Genomic DNA, 16,893 nt, shown 5'->3' with positions numbered 1-16,893 from the left:
GTCGGCTGCAGTGAAGGAGAGTCCGCATGTTTTAGTTGCGGGCAGTGTCAGTGGCACTGTATTTTCCTCAAAGCGGGCAAAAAAGTTATTTAGTCTGCCTGGGAGCAAGACATCCTGGTCCGTGACGGTGCTGGTTTTCTTTTTGTTATCCATGATTGACTGTAGACCCTGCCACATACCTATTGTGTCTGAGCCGTTGAATTGAGATTCTACTTTGTCTCTATACTGACACTTAGCTTGTTTGATTGCCTTGCGGAGGGAATAGTTACACCGTTTGTATTCGGTCATGTTTCCAGTCACCTTGCCCTGATTAAAAGCAGTGGTTCGCGCTTTCAGTTTCACGCGAATGCTGCCATCAATCCACGGTTTCTGGTTTGGGAATGTTTTAATCGTTGCTATGGGAACGACATCTTCAACGCACGTTCTAATGAACTCGCACACCGAATCAGCGTATTCGTCAATGTTGTCGTCTGACGCAATACGGAACATATCCCAGTCCACGTGGTGGAAGCAGTCTTGGAGTGTGGAATCAGATTGGTCGGACCAGCGTTGAACAGACCTCAGTGCGGGAGCTTCTTGTTTTAGTCTCTGTCTGTAGGCAGGGATCAACAAAATGGAGTCGTGGTCAGCTTTTCCGAAAGGAGGGCGGGACAGGGCCTTATATGCGTCGCGGAAGTTGGAATAGCAATGATCCAAGGTTTTTCCAGCCCTGGTTGCGCAATCGATATGCTGATAAAATTTAGGGAGTCTTGTTTTCAGATTAGCCTTGTTAAAATCCCCAGCAACAATGAATGCAGCCTCCGGATATATGGATTCCAGTTTGCAAAGAGTCAAATAAAGTTAGTTCAGAGCCATCGATGTGTCTGCTTGGGGGGGAATATATATGGCTGTGATTATAATCGAAGAGAATTCCCTTGGTAGATAATGCGGTCTACATTTGGTTGTGAGGAATTCTAAATCAGGTGAACAGAAGGACTTGAGTTCCTGTATGTTGTTTTGGCCACACCATGTCCCGTTAACCATAAAGCATACGCCCCCGCCCCTCTTTTTACCAGAAAGATGTTTGTTTCTGTCGGCGCGATGCGTGGAGAAACCAGCTGGCTGCACCGTCTCTGATAGCGTCTCTCCAGTGAGCCATGTTTCCATGTGTCACTGGGGATTTCATCAACCTTGTTGTCAAGAGACTGGACATTGGCGAGGAGAATGCTGGGGAGTGGTGCACAATGTGCCCGTCTCCGGAGTCTGACCAGAAGACCGCTTCGTTTCCCCCTTTTTCGAAGTCGTTTTTTGGTGGTCGCCGGCTGGGATCCATTTTGTTGTCCTGGGTGAAAGGCAGAACACAGGGTCCGCTTCGCGAAAGTCATATTCTTGGTCGTACTGATGGTGAGTTGACGCTGCTCTTATGTTCAGTAGTTCTTCTCGACTGTATGTAAAGAAACCTAAGATGACCTGGGGTACCAATGTAAGAAATAACATGTAAAAAAACAAAAAACTGTATAGTTTCCTAGGAACGCGAAGCGAGGCGGCCATCTCTGTCGGTGCCGTACTGCATAATGTTGAAGTATTTGGTTATCCATATTTGCAGAATTCGGAAGGTATACAATCTCTTTAACTTGTCTATCAATCTATAAATGTGGTCCTATGCCTGAGTATGCCCACTCTTTAATAAACCCAATGTTGCCTTTTTGCAACACCTACCAAACTACCTCTACATCTGGCTCAGAGTGCGTGTTTCACGATACAAAATATATATATTCATAATCACTACCTCTTAAAGAAGACAGGAAAAAATATTTCAAGTCACGTAGTTGCATGGATGGCGTACGAAATATGCTTGTGTAGAGGACCAGTGTGGTCTCAGACAAGTGAACAGGTGTCAGATGCAGAGTGTTTAATAGTCACATGTACAAGGTTGCAGGTGTGATTGCAAGGTTCAGTGAAAATCTGTCTAGTGTTGACAATTCAGCAGCCTGATGGTCTTCAAGTGTTTGCCATGATGCTCCTGTACTGCCCACGTCTAAAGGGAGAACAGCGCATGGCTTGAGTGGCTGGGGTTCCTGATGATCTTCTTGGCCATCCTGCGACACCTGGTGTTGTAGGTGTCCTGTAGGGCAAGCAGTGTGCACCCAATGGTGTGTTCGGCTGCACGTTTCACCCTCTGAAGCGCCTTGTGGTTTCTAATGTTTCAGAGGCTAATGATGCCACAATAATCACTGACACACACAAATACGATTAAGAGATACATCTGGGCCTAAGGAGATGCACTGTGCTTTAAATAATTATTTAGTTTAGGACCTGTACAAGATGCAATTGAGGAAGCATTGCATTTTTGCAACTGAGGGTCTCAGGGTTAAGTGAATATTGTGCTAAAGATTTGTATTTAGTTGCAAATCCCTCACTAAAATAAGTGAATTGTTATGCATAATGTAGAATTTAGCATAACAACTGTCAGTCCAATGACATTTATTTCACTGACATAACAATAATACTGTACAGTTACGGTGTAAGAGGTAGCTTATGGTGTAAGAGGTAGCTTATGGTATAAGATGTATAGTTGAAGTCGGAAGTTTACATACACCTTAGCCAAATACATTCAAACTCAGTTTTTCACAATTCCTGACATTTAATCCTAGTAAAAAATTCCCTGTCTTAGGTCAGTTAGGATCACCACTTTATTTTAAGAATGTGAAATGTCAGAATAATAGTAGAGAGAATGATTTATTTCAGCTTTTATTTCTGTCATCACATTCCCAGTGGGTCAGAAGTTTACATACACTCAATTAGTATTTGGTAGCATTGCCTTTAAATTGTTTAACTTGGGTCAAACTTTTCGGGAAACCTTCCACAACCTTCCCACAATAAGTTGGGTGAATTTTGGCCCAATCCTCCTGACAGAGCTGGTGTAACTGAGTCAGGTTTGTAGGCCTCCTTGCTTACACACGCTTTTTCAGTTCTGCTAACATATTTTCTATGGGATTGAGGTCAGGGCGTTGTGATGGCCACTCCAATACCTTGACTTTGTTGTCCTTAAGCCATTTTGCCACAACTTTGGAAGTATGCTTTAGGTCTTTGTTCATTTGGAAGACCCATTTGTGACCAAACTTTAACTTCCTGACTGATGTCTTGAGATGTTGCTTCAATATATTCACATAATTTTCCTACCTCATTATGCCATCTATTTTGTGAAGTGCACCAGTCCATCCTTCAGCAAAGCACCCCCACAACATGATGCTGCCACCCCCTTGCTTCACGGTTGGGATGGTGTTCTTCAGGTTGCAAGCCTCCCCCTTTTTCCCCCAAACATTACGATAGTCAGTATGGCCAAAACTTTCTTTTTGTTTCATTAGACCAGAGGACATTTCTCTAAAAAGTACGATCTTTGTCCCCATGTGCAGTTGCAAACTGTAGTCTGGCTTTTTTTATGGTGGTTTTGGAGCAGTGGCTTCTTCCTTGCTGAGCGGCCTTTCAGGTTATGTCGATATAGGAGTCGTTTTACTGTGGATATAGATACTTTTGTACCTGTTTCCTCCATCATCTTCACAGGGTCCTTTGCTGTTGTTCTGGGATTGATTTGCACTTTTTCCTCCAAAGTACGTTCATCTCTAGGAGACAGAACGCATCTCCTTCCTGAGCGGTATGATGGCTGCGTGGTCCCATGGTGTTTATACATGTGTACTATTGTTTGTACAGATTAACATGGTACCTTCAGGCATTTGGAAATTGCTCCCAAGGATAAACCAGACTTGTGGACATCTACAATTTATTTTCGGAAGTCTTGGCTAATTTCTTTTGATTTTCAGATGATGTCAATCGAAGAGGCACTGAGTTTGAAGGTAGGCCTTGAAACACATCCACAGGTAACCTCCAATTAACTCAAATGATGTCAATTAGCCGATCAGAAGCTTCTAAAGACATGACATAGTTTTCTGGAATTTTCCAAGCTGTTTAAAGGCACAGTCAACTTGGTGTATGTAAACTTCTGACCCACTGGAATTGTGATACAGTGAAATAATCTGACTGTAAACAATTGTTGGAAAAATGACTTGTGTCATGCACAAAGTAGATGTCTTAACCGACTTGCCAAAACTATAGTTTGTTAACAATAATTTTGTGGTGTGGTGGGAAAACAAGTTTTAATGACTCCAACCTAAGTGTACAGTGGGGCAAAAAAGTATTTAATCAGCCACCAATTGTGCAAGTTCTCCCACTTAAAAAGATGAGAGAGGCCTGTAATTTTCATCATATGTACACTTCAACTATGACAGACAAATGAAGAAAAAAAATCCAGAAAATCATATTGTAGGATTTTTAATGAATATATTTGCAAATTATGGTGGAAAATAAGTATTTGGTCACCTACAAACAAGCAAGATTTCTGGCTCTCACAGACCTGTAACTTGTTCTTTAAGAGGCTCCTCTGTCCTCCACTCGTTACCTATATTAATGGCACCTGTTTGAACTTGTTATCAGTATAAAAGACACCTGTCCACAACCTCAAACACTCACACTCCAAACTCCACTATGGCCAAGACCAAAGAGCTGTCAAAGGACACCAGAAACAAAATTGTAGACCTGCACCAGGCTGGGAAGACTGAATCTGCAATAGGGAAGCAGCTTGGTTTGAAGAAATCAACTGTGGGAGCAATTATTAGGAAATGGAAAAATGGAAGACATACAAGACCACTGATAATCTCCCTCGATCTGGGGCTCCACGCAAGGTCTCACCCCGTGGGGTCAAAATGATCACAAGAACGGTTAGCAAAAATCCCAGAACCACAGGGGGGGGGGGGGGGGGGCGACGACGACGACCTAGTGAATGACCTGCAGAGAGCTGGGACCAAAGTAACAAAGCCTACCATCAGTAACACACTATGCCGCCAGGGACTCAAATCCTGCAGTGCCAGATGTGTCCCCCTGCTCAAGCCAGGCCCGTCTGAAGTTTGCTAGAGAGCATTTGGATGATCCAGAAGAAGATTGGGAGAATGTCATGTGGTCAGATGAAACCAAAATATAACTTTTTGCTTAAAACTCAACTCGTCGTTTTTGAAGGACAAGGAATGCCGAGTTGCATCCAAAGAACACCATACCTACTGTGAAGCCTGGGGGTGGAAACATCATGCTTTGGGGCTTTTTTCTGCAAAGGGACCAGGACGACTGATCCATGTAAAGGAAAGAATGAATGGGGCCATGTATCGTGAGATTTTGAGTGAAAACCTCCTTCCATCAGCAAGGGCATTGAAGATGAAACGTGGCTGGGTCTTTCAGCATGACAATGATCCCAAACACACCGCCCGGGCAATGAAGGAGTGGCTTCGTAAGAAGCATTTCAAGGTCCTGGAGTGGCCTAGCCAGTCTCCAGATCTCAACCCCATAGAAAATATTTGGAGGGAGTTGAAAGTCCGTGTTGCCCAGCAACAGCCCCAAAACATCACTGCTCTAGAGGAGATCTGCATGGAGGAATGGGCCAAAATACCAGCAACCTTGTGAAGACAGAAAACATTTGACCTCTGCCATTGCCAACAAAGGGTATACAACAAAGTATTGAGATAAACTTTTGTTATTGACCAAATACTTTTTTCCACCATAATTTGCAAATAAATTCATTAAAAATCCTACAATGTGATTTTCTGGATTTTTTTTCTCATTTTGTCTGTCATAGTTGAAGTGTACCTATGATTAAAATTACAGGTCTCTCTCATCGTTTTAAGTGGGAGAACTTGCACAATTGGTGGCTGACTAAATACTTTTTTGCCCCACTATATGTAAACTTCCAACTTCAACTGAACTTTTTCAGAGGTATTTTTCCTCTGTAAAAATCTAGCCCAACCAGCCTCTTTTAGCTTGGCCTGAGAGAACCAAACCGACTGGCTTTCAACCCTGAGTATCATCAGAGTATGTGAAGGTGATATGTTATGGTGAAAGTTATTTTCACAGAGAGCAGAGTGACAGCTTAATGTGAAGTAAAGCCAATTATTTGTTTTGTAACTGGCTTCATGTAGCACAATTAGCCTGACATAGCCTTTCTTCTTCTCCCCTCTCTTCTCACTTCCTCCTCTTCCTCCCCCTCCCTCCACTTCTGTCCCTTCACCTTTCCTGCCAAACTCTCCCTTTTTCTCCACCACTCTCCTTTGCTCCACTCCCCTATCCTCTCGTCCCCTTTTCCATACTATTTTCTGTTCTCAGGAACGAAGTGAGGGCATGGCAGCTCGTGTGGACGTGGCCTCTGGTGAGGTGGGCCAAGCAGGAGATGCAGGTATCAAGCCTGAGCTAGGCCCCAAACCCTGCCTGATTCCCAAACCCTTTTCACTGCAGAGGAACACCACATTCCGCTCCATCCTAGCCCCAAAGACACTCACAATGACTCCACAGCCATCTCAGGCCACGCCCACTACCTCCAGCAAACCAGAGCCTTGTCAGCCTATTAGTGCCCCTGTGTCTGACTCAAGCAGCATTGTGAAACTCGATGCAGAGAGCACCACGATACCTGAACTGACCAATGCTCTCAAAGTTCCTTCAGCCATAACACCCCAAACTGAATCGACCCACACTACTGAACAAAACCAAACTGCTCTTTCCACATCCCTTACTACCCCAAAATCTGAGCCACCAGCTAGTACCACATCTGACCCAACTGGAACCTCAGAGGTAAATCAAGTCAGTCTTTCTGAACTGGACGAACATGGCCCCTCTGATACAGGCCACTCCGCCACTGGCACTGAGCCTGTACCATCACCATCAGTCACCTCAACTCCTTTTCAACCGCAGTCTGAAAACACTGTGAGTGAGCCCACCCCTCCGGTCATCAGGCGCCGCGCTGGGAAGGATCAGACAGCCCACTTGGGAGGAGGCAGGAAGCGGCTGTCCATGGAGCTCACCTCCAGGTTTGAGTCTGCTGGCCTCTCACTCCCCTCACAGCCACCAGCTAACCAGGAACGGGAACAGGTGACCACGAGAGAGACTGCAGTCCCCAAAGTGTCAGTCCTCATGGCAAAAGAGGAAGAGAAGGTCACTGATTCACCAGGGTCACCGTCTGAACCAGAGTGCAGACTCAAGCACTCAACACCACTGAAGGAAGAGAGGGATGGAGAAGGGGTAAAGGAGGAAGGAGAAAAGAAAGGGAACAGCATACAACTGAGGATCAGTCTGCTGCTGGACTCCTCCTTGAGACCAGAGACTCTGACCAATAGGGAGGAAGTACCTCGTCCAATGAAACATCCAGTTAGCTCTGGTGGTGTGAAACAGCGGATCAAAGACTGGGCAGCAGACACACCTCCTGTTCAGGCATCCAATCAGAGGGTGGATGTTGCCCCTCAACCATTCCCTGTCAGAGTTCACCCTGTGTTGAGTGTCACTGGGGGGTCGTTGGCGACGAGCAAAATCGTTCAGCTAGCTCCTCGAGAGGACAAGGCTTCCACCCTACTTCACACTGGACATTCTGGGATAGAAGATGAGGAGGAGGAGGATGAAGACGAGGAGGAGGAAGAGGAGGAGGGAGAGAAGGATGAGGACGTGGTACCACTCTACAAAACAGTAGGGATACGTCTTGGACAGGAAGATGGAGGGAAAAAACAGGAGCTAGTGGTTGATCAAATAGGGAAAGAGATGGAGGCTAAGGTAAAAGAGGAGGAAAAACTTGCAGAAGTGGATAAATTAAAACAGCTGGAACTAGAAGAGAGACAGGCAGAAGATGAGAGGGAGAGAGAAAGACAAAAGGTAGTGGAGAGGGAAAGGAAGAGACAGAGAGAGGAGGAAGAGAGAAAGAGGGAAGAAGAAGAGGAGAGAAAAAGACAAAGAGAAATGGAGAGGGAAATGAAGAGACAGAGACAGAGAGAGGAGGAAAGGGATAGGGAGAGACAGAGAGATAAAGAAGAGAGAGAGAGAAATAGGAAAGAAGAGGAGAGAGAAAGACTGATCGAATTTGAGAAGGAAAGGAAGCGACAGAGAGATGAAGAAGAGAGAGAGAGAAAGAGGAAAGAAGAGGAGAGAGAAAGACTGATAGAATTTGAGAAGGAAAGGGAGAGACAGAGAGAGGATGATGAGAGAGAGAGAAAGAGGAAAGATGAGAAGGAGAGAGAAAGACAGATAGAACTTGAGAAGGAAAGGGAGAGACAGAGAGAGGAGGAAGAGAGAGAGAGAAAGAGGAAAGAAGAGAAGGAGAGAGAAAGACAGATAGAACTTGAGAAGGAAAGGGAGAGACAGAGAGAGGAGGAAGAGAGAGAGAGAAAGAGGAAAGAAGAGAAGGAGAGAGAAAGACAGATAGAACTTGAGAAGGAAAGGGAGAGACAGAGAGAGGAGGAAGAGAGAGAGAGAAAGAGGAAAGAAGAGAAGGAGAGAGAAAGACAGATAGAACTTGAGAAGGAAAGGGAGAGACAGAGAGAGGAGGAAGAGAGAGAGAGAAAGAGGAAAGAAGAGAAGGAGAGAGAAAGACAGATAGAACTTGAGAAGGAAAGGGAGAGACAGAGAGAGGAGGAAGAGAGAGAGAGAAAGAGGAAAGAAGAGAAGGAGAGAGAAAGACAGATAGAACTTGAGAAGGAAAGGGAGAGACAGAGAGAGGAGGAAGAGAGAGAGAGAAAGAGGAAAGAAGAGAAGGAGAGAGAAAGACAGATAGAACTTGAGAAGGAAAGGGAGAGACAGAGAGAGGAGGACGAGAGAAAGAGGAAAGAAGATGAGAGAGAAAGACAGATAGAACTTGAGAAGGAAAGGGGGAGACAGAGAGATGAAGAAGAGAGAGAGAGAAAGGGGAAAGAAGAGAAGGAGAGAGAAAGACAGATAGAACTTGAGAAGGAAAGGGAGAGACAGAGAGAGGAGGACGAGAGAGAGAGAAAGAGGAAAGAAGAGAAGGAGAGAGAAAGACAGATAGAACTTGAGAAGGAAAGGGAGAGACAGAGAGAGGAGGACGAGAGAGAGAGAAAGAGGAAAGAAGAGAAGGAGAGAGAAAGACAGATAGAACTTGAGAAGGAAAGGGAGAGACAGAGAGAGGAGGAAGAGAGAAAGAGGAAAGAAGAGGAGAGAGAAAGACAGATAGAACTTGAGAAGGAAAGGAAGAGACAGAGAGAGGAGGACGAGAGAGAGAGAAAGAGGAAAGAAGAGAAGGAGAGAGAAAGACAGATAGAACTTGAGAAGGAAAGGGAGAGACAGAGAGAGGAGGAAGAGAGAAAGAGGAAAGAAGAGAAGGGAGAAAGACAGAGAGAAGTGGAAAGGGAAAAGGAGAGACAGGTAGAGGAAGGAGAGAGGGGAAAGCTTAGGATGAAAGAGGAGAGATTGAGAGAGAAGAAAAGGGAGAAACTCAAAGAAAAAGAGCGAGAAATGGAAGTACAGAGAGCGGAGGAAAGGATGCAGGAAGATGAGATAAAGAGAGAAGAAGATCGGGAGAAAGAAGAAGCAGTGTCCCCAATCCAATTCATCACTCTTAAACCTGACCAACCTCCCAAGCCAGAGCCTCCTCCCTCAACTACCGTCCCCATCATAGAACCAATACCAAAAGAAGAGAAGCAGCCTCACATCGAGGTGGTCTACGACGACTTCTCTGTCAAAGAGGAGAAGCCTCTTATCAAGATGGTCTATGATGATTTCTCCGTCAAGCCCCGGCGGTGGGGGTCTCAGGCCAGGTTCCTTGCTGACCGTGCCCAGGTCAAGTCACCCTCCCCTGGAACAGAGGAGCCTGAGTCACTGGGCTCCTCGGAAACCGACCTCCAGAGAACCGTTGTTGACACCCAGGAGCCAGCCCAAGAGAGTCCAGTCAGCGTCAAACCTCACCCAGCTGAGAGGGATCTAGTGGGGGGAGTCCCCACCCCAAAGGATGGGACAGAGAATAAGAAGGAGAAGGAAAAGAAGGAGGAAGAGAAGTATAAGGTGGAGGGCACCAGCATGGACATGGAGGAGGTAAGCAAGGGGAATATCAACTGGGGAGTAAATATGACAATTACAACACAAAAAGGGTATTTAATGGCCTAGGTCATTTTCCTTTCCAACACTGGTGTGGACTGACTTTCCATTGGCTTAAACCCCGGTGGTATACTGGGGAAATTGTGTTTCCATAACAATCCACATAAAGTTATTTATGGGGGTAGTCACAGAGATACTTATAATTTTATATAAAATCTCAAAGCAGGTTATTGGCTAAATATCAAGGTATCCCATTAATGTGGTACAACCTGCTAAAGGAACAGGTATGAAGTCACTGCTAAAGAAGGCTGTGTGTGTGTGTGTGTGTGTGTGTGTGTGTGTGTGTGTGTGTGTGTGTGTGTGTGTGTGTGTGTGTGTGTGTGTGTGTGTGTGTGTGTGTGTGTGTGTGTGTGTGTGTGTGTGTGTGTGTGTGTGTGTGTGTGTGTGTGTGTGTAACTGTAAATAGTTGGATCAAGGTGTGTCATTGTGTAATGATACTGACATGCCCTGAAACCAGAACCTATTCACTACCTACCCTGCCTGCAACCTAGATAACCATAGGTACAAATAGGTGTTGGTTCAAGGGGTGTGTAGTTATACACAGTACACAGACTCTCTATCTCTCTTACACACACACACACACACACACACACACACACACACACACACGCACACACACACGCACACACACACACACACACACACACACACACACACACACACACACACACACACACACACACACACACACACACACACACACACACACACACACGGACTTGCACAAGCACACAAAAATACACAAACGATACAAATACACCCGGGTACATACACTAACAGACAATGACAATGCCTACTTGGTCTTGGTGATATTTCATTCACTTCTTGTGGTTTTCTACTGAATGAGAAGTTGTCATTGAGCAATAACTTATTGTGGCTCTCTGCTGCCCCCATTCAGTACAGAGACAGTATTACAAAACACTTTGGGATATTTGACAGAATTTAGAACTTGAGTATAAGTAAATACGAAAGTGTTTCTTTAATGAGGAAATTCCCTTCAGCAATATAGCTAAGTACTCCCAAATATCCCCACTTTGTGTGTGGGCGTGCCTGCTTGCTTTCGTGTGTGAGCGAGAAATAGAAAGTAACCGAGATCGAGACATTTTACTTCCCTTCCATCACTATTGCAGTCTTTGTCTTCCTTTAATTTGACCTTCACTCAATGTATTTCTCTACTAGAAAAGGGTTTTATATACAATGATTGGCCCATAGTACCAATTATATTCTCTTATGAAATTTTGATTGTTGGTCTGTTTAAATGAATGAGTATTTTAGTTTCAGGTCTTTTGTTGTGATCTAAAAACAATAAATAAAACGTATATATAAAAATAAAAGGGTTGTATACAGGGAGGGAATTAGAATAGCCTCCTCTTTTAGCTGTTTGACATAGATATGAAAAGGGACATTGGGAGATACAGGAAGGATAGGCAAGACTAAGGGTGATGAAGACAGAGAGAGATGATATTATGTACCGATACATAGGGATAAACTGATGAAGAAGTGTTAACATAGAAATGCCTGAGGCTTCTATGGGTGAGTGATCTCTTCTGCTCATAGAAGAACTAATAGCTATATTGTATATTGAAAACTGTCACACTTGTGTTCATTGTGAAAGAGAACTAGAGCAGTCAGGGCAGTTAGCATGGCTAAATAGGAAGGTATCTCTTTAGAGCCACACTGTGTACACCACAAATAGTGTAGCTTTACTGTAGATTATCAATCTCGTTCTACTCGCTGAGAAGAGCATGAAATCACCACTAAAAAAGTCAAGCTATTCCACGCACATTGGCAGGACTAAGAGGTAGCAGCTAACAACATGCTGTAGTATTTTGATCATGCAAACACTGCAAAATCTGCATTTTAATTAGGGGTTTAGTGACAGATGCAGATGAAGACAATTTAGATCTACGCAATTAGTTAGTTTTTTTACTCATTTTTTATTTTCAGTTTCATAAACGCAGATGAATATAGACACATACTACTTATACTACTACATGCAGATGGGTACAGTTCATGGTACATGGTAAAATAAGTGAAACTATATTAGGTGGTATATTAACATAACAGAAATCATAAAACATTTCCAGACAGAGATAATCATTATTATAAAGAAATAGAGCAATAGAAAAAGACACCCAAACCCACACACAAAAAGTACAAATACAAAACAAAATGTGGGGAGGAGCTTTATTTCATGCCACTAATAGTCTCATCACTGGGCTCCATCTTTGAATAAATGTAGGTCTTTATAATCTAAGTGAATGTGTTATTTCTTCCCTCTCATACAGCTCCCAAACCATTTGCAGACGTAAGTTATATGTTGGGGCGGTTGAGTTTTAACCAAGACCTAGGCAATGTTTTCAACATGCATTATATGGAGACAGCTCCTGTTTCTTTGGTTTGACACAACAACAGCATTTATGTGTAGCAAACATGCTGTTCAGTTTCAATGTTACATTTCTGTAGGCTGACAGGACTTTCCAATAAGTCAAATTCTAAGTAATCTCCCTTCAACAGGAATTCACGTATCCTGTTGGTGTGTGTCTTTTTTTCTGCCTTACTTACTCACTCTATAGTACTATATCGTGTTTACATGAAGATACACTCAGAGAAGATAGAGAAAGCAAGACATTTCATAGGCTCCTTTTTTTTCTGGTTGGTGTGTGGCAAATGAACTAAGTAGACCAGATCCAGCTGCTGTCTGAATAGGTATAAAGCCAAGCTTGGTCATTTACTGCCACCTGCAATCATGGATTTTTTTTCTCAGGAGTATAATTCATTGTCTGATCCATCCTGCTGATTTGGATGGGATTATGTCATCTTTTCATTAACCCATCAGAAGTCCCACCCAGGTGACTACTTCAAAATGGTGAAAGTCCTCAATGGCGCAGCCCATGCTGATATAGGTTTTGTGGCACGTGAGCCATCTATCCAAGTTTATGTTTTCCTTATATTTAGCTTACTTCCTCAATTCACTTTCATTTGAATGAGTGAGTTACCATTTAGTCCAGTAGATGGTGCTAAATAACCAGACTATATTTACTTGTACAAAACCTGAAGTTACCTTTCAGTGAGTCCAATTATATTTACTTCCCATCGTGGCAATCCTTCACTCATTTCACTGGTTTCATGCAGATTTGAAAAGTTAATAATGAGCATTGTCAAAGGAGGACAGAAATTGTGTTACTAGTTACAAGCATTTCGCTATCTCACAATAACATCTGCTAACCATGTGTATATGACCAATACATTTTATTTGATTAGATAATCCCCCAATCAATGCTCAATATGTATATGATGTAATTCATCAATATAAAACTAAACAACACATCTGTGAAGCTAAAACGGTCTTTCCCATTTCATATTATCTTTATGATTTGTTAAGGTGAATCATGTTTCTCCAGTAAGAGCTAGAGGGAAAAATGCTATTTCTGGTCTGAGAGAGCAGTGTCAGTGTGTTGTCAGTGTGTTGTCAGTGTGTTGTCAGTGTGTTGTCAGTGTGTTGTCAGTGTGTTTGCTCTCCAAACACAGGCTGAGCAGCCAACCATCAGGGCTGTTCAGACTGATTGACTGACTGATTGACTGACTGACAGACAGATTGACTGACAGATTGACTGATTGATAGATGGACAGTATGTAGTAGTGGAAAGTTGCATGCATAACTTAATAAGATATTAGAATCCTGCCCTCACCCTCCATCCATCAATGCTGTTCAACAACCCCACTTCTCTCATGATAGCAATTCATAAATACCATACATGGTACTACAAGCTAGATCTGTCCCTCTGTCTCTCTCTCTCCATCCCTTGTCACCCCTCCCTTTGCTGAGAGAGTGCCTCTCTCGCTCTCTCTCTCTCTCCCTCTCCCTCTCCCTCTCCCTCTCCCTCTCCCTCTCCCTTTCTTTCTCTCTCTCTCTCTCTCTCTCTCTCTCTCTCTCTCTCTCTCTCTCTCTCTCTCTCTCTCTCTCTCTCTCTCCTCTCTCTCTCCCTCCCCTCCTCTCTCTCTCTCACACACACACACGGGCACAAACATGGACACACAGACACACAGTGAAAGCACTACGGCTAGAGGTAGGGCTCATCGACTGCCAGGAAAGTTCCTCTTCTATTTTCCTCTTCCCTCGTTTTCTTTCTCACACACACAGACACGGTCTCTCTTTCCTTTCTCTCTCTCGCTCCTTCAACCTCACACACTCTCTCCACATACCTCTATCTCTCTCTCCCTGTTTCTCTCTCTCAGTCTGTCTCTCTCCCTGTTCCTCTCTCACTCACTCAGTCTCTCTCTCTCCGTCTCACTCGTTCTCTCTCTCTCTCTCTCTCTCTCTCTCTCTCTCTCTCTCTCTCTCTCTCTCTCTCTCTCTCTCTCTCTCTCTCTCTCTCTCTCTCTCTCTCTCTCTCTCTCTCTCTCTCTCTCTCTCTCTCTCTCTCTCTCTCTCTCTCTCTCTCTCTCTCTCTCTCTCTCTCTCTCTCTCTCTCTCTCTCTCTCTCTCTCTCTCTCTCTCTCTCTCTCTCTCTCTCTCTCTCCAAGCCTGAAAAATGTAGATTTTGACTCCGGCACCTGCCCTTACCTACAACACAGAGAAAGGGAGAGACGGAGGCAACAGCAGAGCAGCACCTTGGTCCAGCCTCACCTTCCCGTGGGATTTTCCACCTTCCTTCCTTCCTAACACAGAGCTCAGCTTTGATTGTTGTTCTCTGAGAACGTTCACCCAACTCTGTGAAGATAAAAACAGAGAATTAAGCTCAACTCACCTGGTTGTGCATGAATGGATGCAAGGAGAAGTCAAGATTCCCATCTGGTTTTCCCATTTTTCTAAAAGAAATGGAAGGAAGGGTCTGAGAGAACCTGGGAGTTCCGGGGTCCTTAACTGCGGGAGAGACAGACAGGTTTGGTTTGTGAACGAGGGAATGTGTCAGAGCAAGAGAGAAAGAGAGAGAGAAAGAGACTTAATATATAAAGAACATGCAAGAGCTTAAGTGGTTGTACATAGATGAAGAGTAGATATAGGCTAGGTAGTCCATCTGGCTGGCTGGGTTTGACATTGAGCGTGAACAATACAATAAGGAAAAGAGTCTATCAGCTGCAACAGGAGTCATAGATTGATATCTTACAGTGTGTTTTCACTTTCAGACGGTTTCTTAGTGTTTGACAGAGTCTAGTTGTCAATGTGTGTGCTCAGGTTTGCCTAGTTCCATCCATTGTGGTGAGCCCTGCGGTGTCAGAGGAAAGTTTTGTTGTATTCAGAGCACATGGTCGGCCAGTTCACATGATTGGCAGGGCTAAACAGGAAGAGTTGTTTCAGGAAGTGGGAGTGAGGTGTACACAGAAGCATGCTTTGAACCTAAATTGGACTTTGATTAACTCAAAGTGGACTGGTTACTGTGTATACAGAAGTACACCTTGAACCTAAATTGGACTTTGATTAACTCAAACTGGACTGGTTACTGTGGACCTTCCGTGAGGAGGACATGTTCTATCACTGCCATCTTTGACCTTTGTCCTCTGAAACCAGGAAGTAAATCAAACACAGCCAGGGAAGGAGGACTTCTTAACCCCCACACCCCAAACCTTAATCCAACCCAAAAAAGTATTGACCCTTGGTTAGCACATTCCGCTGGTTTCCATATTAACCCGGTCACCCCTGTGACCACTCAGCATTATCACGGTGGTAGCCAATAGACATGCAGAACCTGGGCAGTAAACTGTCCTCCGCCCAGGTCCAGGTCTCTAGCTGGGTGGGCAGCGTGCGTCGTTCCCTACAGGAGGCACTGAACTTAGTCTGGAAAAATGATGATGAAGAGGATGAGGTGGTGAAAGAAGATCAAGAGAAGGAGAAGGTAGAGGAGGAGGAGGGAGAAGGTGGGGACGGGAGGTTCCAGAGGGCCGTGTCTCCACTGCGTAGCTTTGCCTCCCAGAGCCGGCGTTCCCTGAGGTTGTTCTCGGTCCGGAGTCGCCAGCGGATCAAGCTAAGTAGACGGGCAGCAGACACCAGCGCTGTAAGAGAACTCATCTGAACAACGTCATTATCTGCTCTTGAACCAAAGTTCTACTTAGCCAAACAGCTTAATTCCCTAAATAGTCTGTTGGGCCACTACCACTTCTTTCTCCCCCTCCATCTCTCCAACACGTTTCTACCTCTTTCTGCTTATTCCTATCCTTCTTCTCGCCCCTCAGAGGCTTGTGTAGGCCTATCGTGTGCGTGCGCGCCGTGCTTATCAGTGTGCATTTCCCTCTGCCAGTGGTGTGAATGAGAGTCTGGGGAAAGTGACAGGAGGCCTGAGGGAAAGAGATAAGATCCATGGAAACACTGTAGCGTGCGTGCATGTGTGTTTGTGTGTGTGTGTGTTTTTGTGTGTCTGTGTGTGTTTGTGTTTAATTGTGTCAGTGTGTGTGTGTGTGTGTGTTTGTGTGTCTGTGGGCATGCATGTGTGTGTGTATGCTCCTTGCTATGAATTTCTGCTCATGCTAACCTCACACACCTCTCAAGGCCCATGTTTTCGTGTCCATGTATAGTCTTTCTATTCCTCTCACTGCAGAACACATTTAGCAGAACCACACAGCTGTATTGCATTGCTTACATCTCTGTAATAGAGCTGATGGTGTGGTTTATGCTGTAGACCTGCAGAAAGGTAGACTGCTTCAGGGTGCAACAATATGCCGTCCATAACCACTAGTGTGTGTGAGTTCCTCGAAATTATGTGAGTACGTTTTTTAAAACCCTGTTCTGTCTCCTTGTGTATATTTCTATCAGGCCTGAGGCCTGCACATGGATATTTTGGTGTGGATGAGTGTGTGTCTATGTGAGTGTGTATCTATGTGTATGTGTCATTTATCGCTACATTGTTTAGAGGACGTGCAAGCTAGCATTGGGTCCTTTTTCAGTCTGGATGGTCTTGAGCCCCCCTATAACTTTATTGTGAAGCACAGATGTTAAAATGAGGTGTGACT

The 16,893-nt window shown here is 44.4% G+C and overlaps 1 protein-coding gene across 2 annotated transcripts in view; it reads left to right on the top strand.

Moving 5' to 3' along the window:
* The first annotated feature begins 9,224 nt into the window (after positions 1-9,224).
* Positions 9,225-16,893, top strand: part of LOC124030416 (uncharacterized protein KIAA1671-like) — an 18,952-nt gene continuing 11,283 nt past the window's right edge. Inside the window, exon 1 of one of the 2 annotated variants that reach the window (XM_046341769.1) lies at positions 9,225-9,882. In XM_046341769.1, the coding sequence (XP_046197725.1) occupies positions 9,247-9,882 (636 nt within the window). In that variant the 5' untranslated portion in view covers positions 9,225-9,246. Of the gene's footprint in view, positions 9,883-14,409; positions 15,942-16,893 lie in introns of those variants that run through there. The other variant, XM_046341775.1, reaches the window with a different exon arrangement.

The sequence above is a fragment of the Oncorhynchus gorbuscha genome, linkage group LG03, assembly GCF_021184085.1.
Source record: "Oncorhynchus gorbuscha isolate QuinsamMale2020 ecotype Even-year linkage group LG03, OgorEven_v1.0, whole genome shotgun sequence".
Lineage (NCBI taxonomy): Eukaryota > Metazoa > Chordata > Actinopteri > Salmoniformes > Salmonidae > Oncorhynchus > Oncorhynchus gorbuscha.
The sequence above is the reverse complement of the archived record's forward strand: the minus strand, read 5'-3'. Positions and strand labels throughout refer to the sequence as shown.